General features: G+C 31.0%; 2 protein-coding genes and 1 pseudogene across 2 annotated transcripts; 2 read left to right on the top strand and 1 right to left on the bottom strand.

Annotated features, from left to right (window-relative positions):
• The first annotated feature begins 405 nt into the window (after window positions 1-405).
• Window positions 406-3,334, top strand: LOC108569207 (annotated as a pseudogene).
• A 1,328-nt stretch (window positions 3,335-4,662) lies between these two features.
• LOC108569199 (synaptotagmin-15-like) lies at window positions 4,663-9,437 on the top strand. The gene is made up of 3 exons (XM_017930664.1): window positions 4,663-4,710; window positions 5,478-5,688; window positions 9,031-9,437. Exons 1-3 carry the CDS (start codon window positions 4,663-4,665, stop codon window positions 9,156-9,158), a joined length of 387 nt encoding a protein of 128 aa, XP_017786153.1. The 3' UTR covers window positions 9,159-9,437.
• On the bottom strand, window positions 9,015-10,147 carry LOC108569205 (troponin C-like). The gene is made up of 4 exons (XM_017930668.1): window positions 10,049-10,147; window positions 9,696-9,967; window positions 9,491-9,639; window positions 9,015-9,436 (listed from the first exon to the last, which is right to left on the bottom strand). Exons 1-4 carry the CDS (start codon window positions 10,049-10,051, stop codon window positions 9,408-9,410), a joined length of 453 nt encoding a protein of 150 aa, XP_017786157.1. The 5' UTR covers window positions 10,052-10,147; the 3' UTR covers window positions 9,015-9,407.
• Window positions 10,148-18,824: the final 8,677 nt, after the last annotated feature.

Genomic DNA, 18,824 nt, shown 5'->3' with positions numbered 1-18,824 from the left:
TAATTAACTAGAATTTTAAAATTTTTGATTAATTGTTTGTTAATAAATATAGCTAAAACATTGAATAGGATTAATTTGCTTTGAATTGTGAATAAGAAAGATTGAGATGCTTAAAAAAACAAAAGAATCAATTTGGTAATTTCATAATAGTTTATATGAACGTCCTTGATTGAGGATAGACAGTTTTTGTTTTCTCAATCGATCAAGTTGCATCAAACAAAAATTGAACGAACGTCACTTTGTGTTGTGATGTGATGTTCTGTTGATGATTTTCGGGCTGCAGAAAGATATGGATGCTATCTGCACTCGAAAATATTATAAATATTGTGGAACGAGTCGACATGCGGTCAATGTATTAAAACCCACTCCAGCAAGGTTACTATCTAGGCAAGTGAGTCGCGGGAGTGTGATGGTGCGCGATTGCTGAGCGCAACCTGTTATCAGGATATGAGCTCGACGTTCGAAGCTCCGGTTTTCAGTACCGCTGTAACAGCTCTCCAGAACGAAACAGAAACGAAGAGCAGTGGTGAGATGCAATAGAAGGTATAGAGTGAAGAAGTGTTGAAGCCATGGAGAACATCTTGATCTATCCAGCAAACGGCAAGGTCGTGAACGGCGATATAGCCGTGATCGATGTGGATCAGCCGAGGGACAGCGCAAGCAGCAGAACCCCAATGACACGCACAGCGGAAGAATGCGTGCGCGTGGCGCGTCAAGCCTTCAGGACGGACAAGACGCGTTCGCTGAAGTTCAGGGAGCAGCAGCTTCGGAATTTGCAGAAGATGTACAAGGAGACGGAGAACATCATGTTCGAAGCTCTGGAGATGGATCTGCGAAAGCACAAGCAGGAATCGTCGATATGCGAGGTGGAGTTCCTGAACAACGACATCACGAATATTCTGATGCATTTCAAAGAGTGGGTGAACCCGAAGAGCACTGAAAAGGATTTGGCGAATCTGCTGAACGATCTGAAGGTGCACAAAGATCCGTTCGGCGTTATTTTGATCATAGGAGCTTGGAATTATCCTCTTCAGTTGACGCTTCTACCGTTAGCTGGAGCTATAGCAGGTGGAAACTGCGTTATACTGAAACCCTCGGAGATGGCTCCGGCTTCAGCGAAATACATATCGGATTTCTTGCCGAGGTATCTCGACCCGGAATGCTATCAAGTGTACGAAGGTGGAATAAGCGAGACGACGGATTTGTTGAAGCAGAGATTCGATTACATCTTCTTCACAGGATCGTCGAGCGTCGGAAGAATCGTGCATCAAGCCGCGTCCAAATACTTGACCCCAACCACTTTGGAGTTGGGCGGAAAGAGTCCTACGTACATCGACGATTCGGCGGATATAGAGATCACTGCGGCCCGAGTGATGTGGGGCAAGATAACCAACTTGGGGCAGACGTGCATCGCTCCAGACTACGTGCTCTGCAGCAAGGATGTCGAGAAGAAGTTCATTGAAGCCAGCAGAAAGGTGCTGCTCGAGTGGTTCGAGCCTAAATCCATACAGTCGCCGGATTTGTGCAGGATCATCACGGATCGACACTTCAATCGTTTAGTCAACATGCTCAAGTACGGAACCGTCGCTCTCGGTGGATCCTTCGACGCGAAAGAACGTTACATAGAGCCGACGATCCTGGTGGACGTGAACGTCGACGATCCCGTCATGACCGAGGAGATCTTCGGACCGATCCTCCCCATCGTCAACGTCGATACAGTCTTCGAAGCCGTCAACTTCATAAACGCAAGGGACAAACCGTTGGCTCTGTACATATTCTCGAACCGAAAGAAGGACATCGATATGCTCCTATCGAAGACGACCTCAGGAGGCGTCTGCATCAACGACACCCTCATGCAGATCACCGTGGAGAGTTTACCTTTCGGCGGCGTCGGCAACTCTGGAATGGGCAGCTACCATGGAAAGAAGACCTTCGACATCTTCGTGCACCACAAGAGCGTCCTCAAAAAGAGCTTAGCCATTCTGCCCGAAAAACTGCAATCTTTCCGGTATCCCCCGTACACCGAAACCAACAGGAAGATTCTCACGCTGGCCATGAAGAAGAGGGCGTCATTCCCGACGACTTTCTTCTGTTACCTTTTGGTGTTTTTGGCGGGTGCCGGCATTGCCCTTTTGATCCAATACATAATCAGCACCATCAAATAAAACTAATACTACTAAAACTCTTATTTTTTAGATCTTAACTTTACATTTTCTTTTTAAACGAAACGAAAAGAAAATGCAAAGCACTTGTTATTATATATTCGATTGTTATACAATTAGTGAGACTCGCAATTGTGATTAGATGAACGCATTAACCACTATTACTCATGTTAGTTCTATGTTTGTTTTTTTTTTAATACTATTTATAAATAAATAAATCTTATATTGCAAACACGACCAATTCACATGCTTCGCTTCCATCATCAACTATTCATAATGTAGATTTTGTTTTCATCTGCTGAATCAATATTGCTTTTTACCACGTGAATTAGTAACGTCGTTTCATCGATTAAAAATGCATTACATACCACACCTACCAACTGTAGATATTTACTTTTACTTAAAAACTAATCATTTTAAGTAGAAACGTTTACAACTTCAATTAGAAACAAGTTAAAATGTGATTTTCAACTCTTACAATGTGACGAATTTCGATGAAACTACAAATGAACGAGAGCACGTTGCGTAAGAGTTAAGAAGTTTTGTCACAACTCGGTGAATTTTCCAGTCGCGCTTTCGCTTTCTTTGCTAATAAATCAGGAAACGCGGCGCGCGTTACTTTCCCATTTGCTTACTATCCCAGATGCATTTTGCGTTGACGCTAATCGTGCGACTTTTGCCTTTCCCATCGTTACGCAACTAGAGAAAAGTCTTTTTTTATTTCGGTGGAATCATCGCCATGCGGCATGCAAAAAAAACATACATAAATTCGCGCACGTTATGTCACAGACAATGGAATCATTTCCGAGCGTTAATGTGCCACGATTTTTAATTAGTGGGCATATAAAATGAGAACTTAACAACTATTTTTTTTTAATTAATCGTAGAACAATAATAGTTTAATGAAAGGAAAATAACATATAAATAAACCTACATGTTTTTTTTCCTTTCCTTTCTTGAGCAAATTAATGACACATTAAAGCACAATCAATGTTATATTAAAATGTTTTGTATTGGAAATGCATTCCTTTTTTTTTCTTGTCTGCCGAGGCCGAATCGGCAAATGCAATTATAACCATTAGACACGGAGAATGTAACATAATAAAACTTTATTAGTACATTTGAATACACGTTTTAATTAGTTTTCCTTCAGCAGTTACAGTTGATAATCTAAAAGATAGGTCGCACTCATTTCATTAAAAAAAAACATAATCTATTACTAGTTTAATCAATATAATTTTACTTAAATTTCAGTTTTAATTAACTGTTGCGTCTTTTTTTCTTTCAGTTTCACTCGCACGCATTTAATTAACTAAAACATAATCAATTATTTTTACAAAAAAATAGTTTTACTTTAATTAAATGTTTCTTTTTTTTTAATTGTATTTTAAATTAACAGAAAGTAATTATACAAATATCTTCAAGAATCCGAAGTTTATCAGGAAATTGATTTTTACCCAATTTTCCCCAAAATTACTCGAAATCCACTTATCAGGAAATCCGTTACACCCAATTATCCTTCATCATCGGAAACCACTTATTACAAAGTCGTTTTTATCTAATAAATGATCTAATTTTAATTACTTACTTCATCATTACACTTAACAGAAAGTCTTTTAACACGAATTACTCTAACTACATTATTTAGAAAATCAATCTAAATACACAGAATTTCTATCAATTATTATATTGTTACTGTAATGTGATTAACAAAATATCTTTATTAGCGATCCGCGACTACTTGCACATTTGAATACACGTTTTAATTAGTTTTCCTTCAGCGATTTCAGTTAAGAATCTAAAAGATAGGTCGCACTCATTTACTTAAAAAAATACACAATCTATTACTAGTTTATTCAATATAATTTTACTTGAATTTCAGCTTTAATTAACTATTGCGTCTTTTTTTCTTTCAGTTTCACTCGCACGCATTTAATTAACTAAAACATAATCAATTATCTTTACAACAAAAAATAGTTTTACTTTAATTAAATGTTTGTTTTTTTTTTTAATTGTATATTCATTAACAGAAATTAATTATACAAATATCTTCAAGAATCCGAAGTTTATCAGGAAATTGATTTTTACCCAATTTTACCCAAAATCACTCGAAATCCAGTTTCACCCAATTATCCTTCATCATCGGAAACCGCTTATTACAAAGTCATTTTTATCTAATAAAGGATGTAATTTCAATTAATTACTTCATCATTACTCTATAGCACTTAACAGAAAGTCTTTTAAACACGAATTACTCTAACTACGTTATTTAGAAAATCAATCTAAATAGACAGAATTTCAATCAATTATTACATTGTTACTGAGAGTGATTAACAATTAAAAAATTACATTGAAAAAATTACTAATAATTGATTATAATTTATAATTAATTGATTTCTTTGTTGTACAACGTCTGATTTAGCTATTTTAATGGTAAAAAAGTGCACATGTAAATTTAAATTGCATCGCATGAAACAGCTGCATCATCGTCTGCTGAATAATGGATGGAAGGACGCATGCATACAATCTGCCTAGTTTGGAGTTATTGGCAATTCGTCGCGTGGGATGTGACAATCATCAATTCACAACAGACCCATTCGCAATCTCCTAATTCGATTCAAATTCGTTTCCTTAAAGGCTCGTCTTCAATTGCGAACAACAGATTTACATACGAAATGCATTAGTCAGTAATAAGAAATGTCAAATAAAAAAAAAATATCTGTCACATATGTGACAACACTGGACTAACTAAATCTAGTTACTTGCAAAATTTAAGTTGACACGTAATCAAATCAATTTGACGTAATTTTAGATTACATAATGAAAAATAAATGCATGTGTCAAAATGACAGATTTTAGTGAAGGTTAATAAGATTTAAATGAAATCAGTTTACTTGGATTATTTATACAATAGATTACATAATGAAAAAAAAACGCATGTGTCAAAATGACAGATTTCAGTGAAGGTTAATAAGATTTAAATGAAATCAGTTTACTTGGATTATTTATACAACTTATAAATTGAAGAGAAATTTTCAATAAACAAAACTCTAATTACAAAACCTTCATATGTTATTCTAAAATGGATTCGTAATTATTTACTTCCTACAAAAAGTATCAAGGTTTCTTCGCAAAACAAATAACAACTAATTAAAGTACGCACAGCAAACATCAAATTACCTTTTTTTTTTGTTAATGAATACTATCTGGACTGGATCTTAGACTTCATTTTGTGTGTTTTGAACCTTGAAGCAGGAATATCTCTTTAGTAGGATGAAGAAGGTGTGTTTCTGATGTACGCAATATTGCTTTCAGTTCCAAGGCGAAAAGCAGGAGGCTTACGTCAGGTTGACGTTGAACCAACATTACAGAGCGGTCAAGGAGAAGAGGACGAGGATCACGAAACCGTCGCGCGACGGAGCCGTCAGCTTCCTGGAGGGTTTCAACTTCAAGTTGCATCCGTCGCAGCTGGACATCACCAGTCTGGCTTTCCACGTCTTCGAGGCGACCGCGGGATACGGTAGGGGTAGGTGCTTTGAACGTAAACAAAACGTAAAGAAAATCAGACATGCTTGATGTTCTTTATTAGTAGAAATGTATAATTAATTAGAGTTAACAAGCTTAAAAAATAATGATATTTTAATTGTTTATAATTATGTAATTTCAAATACATTTTGCGCCTGTTCGATTTACGCCGATTTACAATAACGACGCTGCGAAATAACGCTTATTAATTGCTGATTTTACACTTATGTAGAACTAAACCCTATAATTACCTCACTGTAAATATGGATTCATTTTACGCCTATTCAATTTGCGACGGTTTTGTAGGAACGAAACAGCGGCGTAAACATTTCAAATAACAAATAATAAATTAAACTAGTTTCAAAATAAAATCAACGATCGAAATGTTTAATAATTGATTGAGAAATACAAGAAATTGTATCAATCTTCGACGACTGAAAATTGATTCTTCAGTTTAAATATTCAAGGAGTACGACTCAATACTCATTATTTAAATAGATTATCGTGTGTAATTGGGCTGCAATTTTCGGTCTGAATAAAACATACTTTGAATGGAAATTTTTTCATTAATTTATTTAAGTTATAATTATGCACCAATTTCGTGCAAGTACACGTACTCGATTGCCTAATTGTTTACAATTAAAATTCATGCGACAATTATCATGTACGTATGATCCATGCACTTAATTAAATATTTATTAAAAGATAAGTGCACGATTAAATCGAACAATAATTTGTATTAATTGATTATTAAATTAATCAATAGATTTAAGGAATATTTCACGGACAAAAATGTTCATTCATCTTGTTTATTAATTTTCAAAGTCAAATCGATCATTTAAATGGAAGAAAACGTAAACTTATTTTTGAATGACGACCTTGTCGAGCGAATAAACAATCGTCAGGTTGATGGTCTTTACATCTTTAATGTTTTCATGGATGTTGCTTAATTTTTGCTTATGTTTTTGTGTATGTGTTTGCTTTGGAACTTCCTAGTTTTTTGCATGATGCACCTAGTTATCAACAATGTTTACATATACAGTCAACTTATTATTAATCGTTGCATGCATTTGCTAAGTGAATTTCGTAGAATCTATTACAAATTGCATTGTGGAAATTTGTTTACAGTTTATCGAATAGTAATTTTTGTCACAGCGTCAAATTACATTTGATTAATGTTCGTGTTAAGTTTAAAGAGGATATTATAATTATGAATATGTATTTTATGATAGATATGAAAGATATTTGTTAAATTCTTTAGTATTAAAGTAAAATACATTTCTTGAAAAAAACAGTTTAGTATAGAAATTTTTGAAAGAATAATTCAAGTAAATGAAATTAACATCAAAGAAAAGACAATTTGCATATTTTGCTTTTCTTATGTAATTATTATACGATATTCATATGTCAAGATCATATGTCATTATCACATATCATTTTCATATGTCATTTTCATAGTCATTATGATATATCATTTTCCATAGTCATTATCATATGTAATTAAACAACATTTAAATGTAAAAAGTCAATTTACAATTAATTAAATCAAAATCTCATAAGATGACGGTCAAATGTCTCAAAAAGCTTTACAGTATTGTAGCGATCAAATTTCAATGATTTTTATACGATTATCATATGTCATATGTTCATATATGTCAGAAACAGTTGTCATATGTCAAATGTCATTTTCATAGTCATTATCATATGTCAATAAACAACATTTAAATTTAAAAAGTTAATTTACAATTAATTAAATTAAAATCTCATACGAAGACATTCAAATGTCTCAAAGAGCTTCAGAATATTGCTACAATTTAATTTCAATGATTTTCATAGAATTTTCATATGTCAATGTCATATGTCAAAATCATATGATTCAAATGACTCAAGGAGCTACAGAATATTGCTACAATTAAACTTCAATTATTTTCATAGGTTTGTCATATGTTATATGTTAATATAACATATGTCATTATCATTTGTTATTATTATATATCAATATAAACAATATTTAAATGTAATAAGTTAATTTACAAATTCCCAAATTCCATTGTAGAAAAAAAACAGTTTAGGATAGAAATTTTTGAAAGATTAATTCAAGTAAATGAAATTAACATCAAAGAAAAGACAATTTTTATATTTTGCTTTTCTTGAGTAATTTTTATACTATATTCTTCGCTGCCAATCGCAAGCCCGACAACCAAAATCCCGACGTTCGAAATCCCAACTATATAAAAATCCCGACTATGTCAAAATCCCGTCAACTATATTGAAATTCCGACAGTTCTTTTTATTATTATAAATTTCTACAATAACATTTTTATGGTAGTCTGGATTTTGATTTTCGGGATTATGGTAGTCGGGATTTTGATAATGCCGGGATTTTGAACGTCGGGATTTTGATACAGTCGGGATATTGAACGGTTGTCGGGCTTGCAATATACCCGATATACTTATGTCAAGATCATATGTCATTATTACATGTCATTTTTGATAGTCATTATCATATGTCATTAAACAACAGTTAAATGTAAAAAGTTAATTTACAATTAATTAAATTAAAATCTCATACGAAGACATTCAAATGTCTCAAAAAGCTTCAGAGTATCGATACAATCAAATTTCAGTGAGTAAAATAAATTTCTTGAACAGTTTAGGATAGACATTTTTGAAAGAATAATTGAAGTAAATGAAATTATCATTAAAGCAAAGACAATTTTCATATTTTGCTTTAATTTATTGGTCTAAATTCGTATATATATAGTCAAATATTTCTATATTTTATAAATATAAGATTTTTAAGTTATTGCATTTTTGTAAGTTGAAATTCATCAAGAAATAAATAACGTAGAATCTATTATTATTTTCTTAAATTTTCATTTTTTAAGTACTTTTTATATATTTAATAAAAAAATAAATACAATTTTCATCAGTTTTCATTGATAAGTATGGTTTTTTTAATTGCAATCTGCCACAATATAATATTTAGTAAAATGAACGTAAACAAATTATATTTTTATAATTGATTAATTCAATGAAATAAACACTGGAAATAGATTAAAACTTTATTGATGTATTGTCTATAATTAATAGATAACAGCACGTAGTAACTAAATTGTATAGTAACTTTGTATTAGATGTTTGTGATTGAGTTGAAACCTTGTTCGGGAATTCAGGACGCAACTCGCGTTTATTATTAGTCTCGCGATAATTATGCATAATTCGCTGAAAGATGCACCCGCAGTTTGTGTTGTATAACCCAATTAGTATAATAGTTTGTAATTAATTACATTGCGACAATCAAATATGAAGATTTAAAAAATAATATTTTGTTGATTTGCAGATAAATTGATTGGGAAATGCGTGCTTGGCTCGTACATGTTTGCAAGAGGTAAGGCCCTGATCCAATGGAACATGGCGATGGCGAATCCCATGGAATTGCATCAGCAGTGGCACCTTCTTTGCGAGTGAGAGGTGCTCTTATATAATCAAATTAGCGTAGATTTGATGTCCGTCGTAGTATAAATATTTCAGTTAGATCAAAGTGTAACGAGCTAGTAAAATTGATGAATTTAAATACATTTATTTTGTTTAATTAATGTCGTTTGGAGCTTTCTGTTAAAGTATTAGTTTATTTGTAAGTTAAATGTATGTAATATGTGTGTGTGCGTATTTAGGAAACATGATTTTTTAGTGATCGCTCCGAATTGTTGGTTTAATTTAATCCCCAGTCATCATTTCCATGAATTCTGTAAATTTTATTGTTGTAAATGGTTGAGAATTGTGTTTTTTGTTTGTTTTACCATCAAAATCCACGGTGCCGGAGCCATCGGTATCGATTTCTTGTATGATTCCATCCAAATCTCCATTCGTTAAGTTATCGTCGAGCGCCCTCAAGATTTCCTTCAGCGTTGCGGTGGTGATGTAACCGTTGCCTTCCCTGTCGTACAATCTGCAAGAAGAGTTCGGATTAACATCGATGATGAAAAGTAAAACTTCAGTTAACACCTGAAAGCTTCTTTTAATTCCTGAGTTGTGGATTCATCATCATCTTCTTCCAAGAAATGCACAGCGATATCGCAGAACGCATCAAAATCCACTTTTCCGCTCTTATCCGGATCATTCTGCGCGATCAGTTTGGATAATTCAGCATCGTCGAACAGTTGTCCCATCGTGTTCAGGATGGTCGAGATCTTCACCGTATCGATGAATCCAGATTTGGTGGTGTCGAACATCTGGAACGCTTTCCGCATGATCGCCAACTTCTGCTGATCGTCATCCTGCAAAGATTTAACTGGAAAGGTGAGAGAATAATCCAAAACGCGCACAGATTGAGGATGAGGCGTCGCGACGCTTTTTACCATTTTGATGATGGGACGCCCGTTCGCCGAATGAATGACAGGTCTAATGAAGGATCTAATTATATATTCGCACTGCACCCCACCTTTTTGGGACTCCGTTTGTGTGTTGTGTTTTTTCTTTTTTTTTTTTTTTGTTGGTTGTTGTCGTTATTTTGAAATTTGCTGCTCGCTTTTCTTTCGGACATTTTTAGAACAATTTTAAAAAGCGTGCAGCTCGGAAAGCGGCTAGAAATATTATACGTGTGCCATTTGGACCGAGCCAATTAATTAACGGTATGAGTGATGGCTGTCCGAAATGATCCTAGCACCTAGTTAAGAGCTTCAAAATAACGCTCCAATTAAACTTCAATGATTTTCATATGTCACTTGTCATTTTCATAGCCATTATCATATTTTATTAAACAACATTTTGAACTAAAAGTTAATTTACAATTAATTAAATCAAAATCTCATAAGAAAACGATCAAATATTCAATATTCATATGTCAATGTCATATGTCACATGTCATTTTTATACTAATTATCATATGTCATTGAACAACATTTAAATGTAAAAAGTTAATTTACAATTAATTAAATCAAAATCTCATAGAAATACGAGCAAATGTTTCAAAGAGCTTCAGAATATCGCTACCATTAAATTTCAATGATTTTCATAGAATTTTCATATGTCAAGATCATATGTCATTTTCAATGAAGTCGTTCAAATGTCTCAAGGAGCTACAGAATATAGCTACAATTAAACTTCAATTATTTTCATAGAATTGTTATATGTCAATTTCATATGTCAAGATCTTATGTCATTTTCAATGAAGTCGTTCAAATGTCTCAAGGGGCTTCGGAATATTGCTACAATTAAACTTGAATTATTTTCATAGAATTGTTATATGTCAATGTCATATGTCAAGATCATTGTCAAGATCATATGTCCTTTTCAATGAAGTTGTTCAAATGTCTCAAGGAGCTTCAGAATATTACTACAATTAAACTTCAATTGTTTTCATACAATTGTTATATGTCAATGTCATATGTCAAGATTTTATGTCATTTTCAATGAAGTCGTTCAAATGTCTCAAGGAGCTTCAAAATATCGCTACAATTAAACTTCAATTGTTTTCATAGAATTTTCATATGTCATATGTCAACATCATATATCATATGTCATTTTCAATGAAGACGTTCAAATGTCTCATGGAGTTTCAGAATATTGCTACAATAAAACTTCAATTGTTTTCATAGAATTGTCATATGTCAATGTCATATGTCAAAATCATATGTCATTTTCAATGAAGTCGTTCTAATGCCTCAAGGAGCTTCAGAATATTGTTACAATTAAACTTCAATTATTTTCATAGAATTTTTATATGTCAAGATCATATGTCATTTTCAATGAAATGGTTCAAATCTCTCAAGGAAATTTAGAATATTGATACAATAAAACTTCAATTGTTTTCATAATATTGTCATATGTCAATGTCATATGTCAAGACTTTATGTCATTTTCAATGAAGTCGTTCAAATGTCTCAAGGACCTTCAGAATATAGCTACAATTAAACTTCAATTGTTTTCATAGAATTGTTATATGTCAATGTCATATGTCATTTTCAATGAAGTCGTGCAATTAAACTTCAATTATTTTCATAGTATTTTCATATGTCAAAATAAATATCATATGTCATTATCATTTGTTATTATTATTATTATATGTCAATATAAACAACATTTAAATGTAAAAGTTAATTTGACGATCCAATTAAATGAAAAATCTCACAACAGTCTAAGAGCTGCATAACATGTCTACAATTTCCATATCATCTTTACATAATATGAAAATATTATGAAAAACTAATATTTTCATATTATTAAACATAATTAAACATAACTTTTTAACCTTTACAATCAATAATATCAAGAATCTCACAACAAAACGATTAATTGTTAATTATGAACTGAACAACAATCTTTCATATTAGAAACTATTAATTTAAAAAAAAAATAATAGTTTTATCTATTTTCAAATTTGTCTGGATATAAGAGAGATTTTTTTAAGAATTTTCTCTTTCTTTCATAATGATAATTTTTTTAATTTATGAATTTTACAAATTGATTTTTTGTTGATTTTTCTTCACTTTTCTTCAAGAAGAAGGAATCATCAGCTTATAGATAATAAAATGATATTTTTACTAATTTTAAGAAAAAAAAAACATCTATATTTATATTGGGAAAAAAGAAATACAAATATACTGATTAGATTAAATTCTTGCTTGAATGAATCATGCAATAACAAGTAGCTAAAACTACGATCTAAACATTTTTTTGATACCTTCAGCTTTACCACTATAATTTAATAAGAAATTAAAACCATTTCATTAAAAATCTTATATAAATTAATACATTTATCAAACGTTTACGTAATTACTTCAAATATATATAAATCAATTTTTATGTTTGATAACTTCTATAACTATTGATTATATTTTAACTATTATAAGGGGTGTCCGAAAATTAACGCAACAATTTGAATTTGCCGCCCTTTGCAGTAATGTGTCAAATTGTTTTTTTTTTGGGGTTTCCAACACTTTACTGCACACATGGCGGCAAATTCAAATCTTGCGTTAATTTTGGGACACCCTTTATTATATAAATGAACATATTTACTAGTAAATATATTTACTAAACGTTTACATTATTAAATCAATATTTCTTCTAGAGAAAATAAGAAAAAAATATTTGATTTTACAGGAAGTTCAGGTTTTTCTTATCCGGAAAATAAAAAGAAAACCTCTTGAAGTTTCCGTGCACTCGATCGAATATTTACTTCTGCACCAAAAGACGCTTTAATATTACATCCAATTTCCTGAATTCTGAATAAAAAAAAAATAAGTAAACAAGACAATATTTACTTTCGTATTTGTTGAAAAAGTCCTTTTCTGTTCTCATTCTTATTCCAATTGAAGTAAAAACCCTTTGAGATCAATAGATTTTAAAGTAAAGTTTAATCTATAGTCTTTTAAGTGATATTTAAAAAAAAATGATGTTGCATAACTGAAAATAATTCTGCATTGAAACTGATTTACGTATAAAGGAATTTTGCATACAAACGCTTAGAATTTTAATTAAAGAAAATGAAATGCAATTTCCTTTGTATTCAGTTTACTCGTGTATTGAAAAAAAAATCAAGACAATTCATTACATAATAATAATGTTTGTTTGTGATTTTCGTCATTTTTATTGAAACAAATCGAAAACTTTATAAATTTACTAAAACAGCTCCACTTTTCTTAGAAATAATTATAAAGAATCAATTAGTAATTTGATTGTTTAATAACACATAAACGACTATAAATTTATTTCTAATTTGCGTAAATAAATTCTTCCGTCTCGAACAAAACATAACATTTATACTCCATTTAAACAGTAATTTCGATTTTATTTTTCTCGAACAATAATGGAATCATCGCATCAAATTTAAATGATGTCTGCAACGTAAAACATAAACAGAACAATTAATGAAAAAGTTCCGTTTAAATAATCCGCAATTAGATTCTTATGAAATACAAACACTCAAAGAGCATTTCATTAGTGACACCGATTATTCAATAAATTAATGGAAATTGTCCGCTGCTGCATTTCCCACCAGTTGCATAATTACAGACATTGCATTTATTGTCCACTGCGAGAAGCCAAGCCCTTCAATTCAAGTAAAAAGAAAAGTATACAACGTACATCATCATCAACCTTATTAATTTCTATGCGAATGCATGAAGCAATTAACCTATTCCATTTGTGTTGGTTACAAAGAAAAATAATTGTAAATTCATATAATAAATGTGTAATTAGTGATTGATGGTTTTTATAAAAATGGTTTTATTTATTAAGTGTACATCTGGTTAATTGAAAATATATGTTAAAATATTTAAAGTGGAAAAATTGGTAAGTTTATAATTGTGTAATGTCAATTTTGAGTAATTGGCAACTTGTTCAAGTACTTGTCGCAAATGTATCAAAAGTGTAAAGTCAGACACATTTTTAATCGTTCTGTCAAGTATTGTGTAATTGGCAAGTTGCAGAATTATTTGTAACATTTTTACCAACTTCAGGTTACTACCAATACAATTTATCAATTTTAACTCACAATAAACTAATCAAATAGAGACATTGAAAAGTGTAATATAAAACAAACTTTGAGAAAATCTTTGAGGTAAACTTCATGTCAAGTATGTGTAATTGGCAACTTGTGCAAGTACTTGTAGTATATGTACCAACTTCAAGTTAATAGCAATAGAATCTAACAATATCGACTCATAATAAATAATCAAAATCTTTGTGGTAAACGTGATATAAGTATGTGCAATTGGGAACTTGTGCAAGTACTTGTATCAAATGTAACAACTTTCCAAATGCGATTTATCAATTCACAATCAGACAAAAATATAAAATCAAACAAACTTTGAAAAATCTTGGTGGTAAACTTTTTATCAAGTATGTGTAATTGGCAACTTGTTCAAGTACTTGTAGAAAATGTAACAACTTTCCAAATGCGATTTATTAATTCACAATCAGCCAAATAAAGAGAGTGAAAAATTTACATCAATCAAACTTTTGGAAAATCTTGGTAGTAAACGTAATATCAAGTATGTGTAATTGGGAACTTGCGCAAGTACTTTTAGCAACGTTACAACGTTACAACTGTGATTTAACAATTCACAATCAGCCAAATAAATACAATGTAAAATGTAAGATCAAACCAACTTTGAGGAAATCTTTGAGGTAAACGTAATATCAAGTATGTGTAATTGGCAACTTGTGTAAGTATTTGTAGTATATGTACCAACTTCAAGTTAACTATTTCAACTCATAATAATTGCACTAATGGAGACAGTGAAAAGCGTAAACAAATTTAAACGAACTTTCGGAATGTCTTGGAGGTAAACGTTATGTCAAGTGTGTGTTACTGACAACTTGTACAAGTACTTGTAGCATATGTACGAACTTCAGGTTAATGTCAATTCAATATAACAATTAAAGTCGTAATAATTACACACCTGGAGACAATGAAAAGCGTAATTTTAAACAAACTTTGAGAAAATCTTTGAGGAACGTTATGTCAACTATGTGTAATTGGCAATTTGTACAAGTACTTGTAGCATATCTACGAACTACATGTTAATGCCAATTCAATTTAACAATTAAAGTCATAATAATTACACACATGGAGATAATGAAAAGCGTAATTTTAGAGAAAAATAAAAGAAACTTTGAGAAAATCTTTGAGGTAAACGTTATGTCAAGTATGTGTAATTGGTAACTTGTACAAGTACTTGTAGCATATCTACTTGTAGCATATGTACGAACTTCAGGTTAATGCCAATTCAATTTAACAATTCAAGTCGTAATAATTACACACATGGAGACAATGAAAAGCGTATTTTTAAACAAACTTTGAGAATATCTTAAACATAATTAATTACCACACTTATGGGTAATTTACTGTTTGCTCATTCGTTTATTAAACGTATTTCCATTAGCATAAAGTAAATAAACATAATATGTATATATAAAATATTGTATCAGCAAAAAAAAAACGAAGTTATTTTTTCGCGTCCTTTGAATGCTGATTGACCCCGATCTCTCTCGTTCGTCCTCGGACCAAAACAAAACAGTCATTTACGGTCATTGAGTATTGAAATGCCATTTGCAATTGCATTTCAAATATTTCTTCAAAACAAATTTTCTACAAAAAAAAATGAAATAAATAAAACAATTTTATTTTTCTCTCGAAGTTTTTCGAGAAGGCCCGAAAATAGCGCCGTGTGTCTGTCTATTGGATTAATTATGGCTTCTGGAATATTTATAATCTTTCTATCCTTTCAAAATAGGTCGGAGCGCGCGTTTAATTTATGGCCGGCAATTTGTCTATCCGCGTAATTGGTAGAACAACTTTTCAAACGTGTGTTTTCTTTTTACAGAAAGTTTTTTTTCTTTATTAATTTTTGCATAATTCAGTTGACCAGAAGACACGAGCGAGCAAATACAGGCGACCCTCCAAGAAAACTTAATGAAATGAGAACAGAAATTGAGGAAAATGAATCGAAACGCGTCGTGAAACTTTCTGACCATGAAATATTTAAAGGAAACATGATTCACAGTTTTCTTTTCTTTTGTAATTTTTTTATGAACATTTGCTTGTGTTTAATGGGAAAGTTCAAGTGTTAAATAATTATGGCGTAATAAGTTATGAAAAAGCTAATCCAGTTTCATTTCGTGATAATTTGTAACTATTCCCAACAAAATGATACAAAATAAAGAAGCATACATAAAATATGTTTACCAATTATTCATTTGATTATATAATCAATATACGAATAATAACATAATAAAAAATTTATTTATTGATAGAAAAAAATATTGTTTTATTTTAAATTTTATATTATTGTTTCTTCTGTAGTAATATTAACTTTGTTTTATTTAGAATAAAAGTGATAAATCATTCAATTTAATATATTTTTCTAGCTATACATTTTTGTGAATATTTAAGTTCGTTTATTTTCTTATAAATAATCATCAGTTTGGCTTTCGTTGCAAAATAGAGGCACAAATAGAGTAAGTAAACAGAATAGTAAATAGCATCTATCAAGACATGGAAAGTAAAAGATACACGACTACGTTTTCAGACATATCTCTAGGTTTTGACAAAGTACAAAATAAAGAAAAACTTGCCATATAATTATGTTAAAATAATAAAATCATACCTCGATAATAGAATGTTTCAGGTAAAAATAGAAGATGAAAACAACGATTTATATCCAAGTAGGTGTAATTGGGAACTTATGGAAGTACTTGTAGCAAATGTAACAACTTGCCAAATGCGTTTTAACAATTCACAATCAGCCAAATAAAGACATTGAAAAATATAAGATCAAACAAACTTTGAGAAAATTTTGGAGGTGAACGTATTATCAAGTATGTGTAATTGGCAACTTGTGCAAGTACTTGTAGCATATGTACCAACTTCAAGTTATTACCAATAAAAGCGTAAACAAATTTAAACGAACTTTTGGAATATCTTGGAGGTAAACGTTATGTCGAGTATGTGTAACTGACAACTTGTACAAGTACTTGTGGCTTATGTACCAACTTCAGGTTAATTCCAATATAATTTAACAATTTCAACTCATAATAATTACACAAATGGAGAAAGTTTGGCATTTCGGACTACTATACAAAATAAAGAAGTACTTGTCTTATAATTATTTTAAAATAATAAAATCATACTTCGATAATAGAATGTTTCAGGTAAAAATAGAAGATGAATACAACGATTTATATCCAAGTAGGTGTAATTGGGAACTTATGGAAGTACTTGTAGCAAATGTAACAACTTGCCAAATGCGTTTTAACAATTCACAATCAGCCAAATAAAGACATTGAAAAATATAAGATCAAACAAACTTTGAGAAAATTTTGGAGGTAAACGTAATATCAACTATGTGTAATTGGCAACTTGTGCAATTACTTGTAGCAAATGTACCAACTTGCCAAATGCGTTCTAACAATTCACAATCAGCCAAATAAAGACATTGAAAAATATAAGATCAAACAAACTTTGAGAAAATCTTGGAGGTAAACGTAATATCAAGTATGTGTAATTGGCAACTTGTGCAAGTACTTGTAGCATATGTACCAACTTCAAGTTAATACCAATAAAAGCGTAAACAAATTTAAACGAACTTTTGGAATATCTTGGAGATAAACGTTATGTCGAGTATGTGTAATTGACAACTTGTACAAGTACTTGTGGCTTATGTACCAACTTCAGGTTAATTCCAATGTAATTTAACAATTTCAACTCATAATAATTACACAAATGGAGAAAGTTTGGCATTTCGGACTACTATACAAAATAAAGAAGTACTTGCCATATGATTATTTTAAAATAATAAAATCATACCTCGATAATAGAATGTTTCAGGTAAAAATAGAAGATGAATACAACGATTTATATCAAGTACGTGTAATTGGGAACTTATGGAAGTACTTGTAGCAAATGTAACAACTTGCCAAATGCGTTTTAACAATTCACAATCAGCCAAATAAAGACATTGAAAAATATGACATCAAACAAACTTTGAGAAAATTTTGGAGGTAAACGTAATATCAACTATGTGTAATTGGCAACTTGTGCAAGTACTTGTAGCAAATGTACCAACTTTACAAATGCGATTTAGCAATTCACAATCAGCCAAATAAAGACAGTGAACAATGTAACATCAAACAAACTTTGAGAAAATCTTGGAGGTAAACGTAATATCAAGTATGTGTAATTGGCAACTTTTGCAAGTACTTGTAGCAAATGTACCAACTTGCCAAATGCGTTCTAGCAATTCACAATCAGCCAAATAAAGACATTGAAAAATATAAGATCAAACAAACTTTGAGAAAATTTTGGAGGTAAACGTAATATCAAGTATGTGTAATTGGCAACTTGTGCAATTACTTGTAGCAAATGTACCAACATTACAAATGCGATTTAGCAATTCTCAATCAGCCAAATAAAGACAGTGAATAATGTAACATCAAACAAACTTTGAGAAAATTTCGGAGGTAAACGCAATATCAACTATGTGTAATTGGGAACTTATGGAAGTACTTGTAGAAAATGTAACAACTTGCCAAATGCGTTTTAACAATTCACAATCAGCCAAATAAAGACATTGAAAAATATAAAATCAAACAAACTTTGAGAAAATTTTGGAGGTAAACGTAATATCAACT

This window comes from Nicrophorus vespilloides, unplaced genomic scaffold (assembly GCF_001412225.1).
Source record: "Nicrophorus vespilloides isolate i.1.1-1 unplaced genomic scaffold, Nicve_v1.0, whole genome shotgun sequence".
In the NCBI taxonomy this organism is placed as follows: Eukaryota; Metazoa; Arthropoda; class Insecta; order Coleoptera; family Silphidae; genus Nicrophorus; species Nicrophorus vespilloides.
Note: the sequence above shows the minus strand (reverse complement) of the source record. Positions and strands in the feature narration are given on the sequence as shown.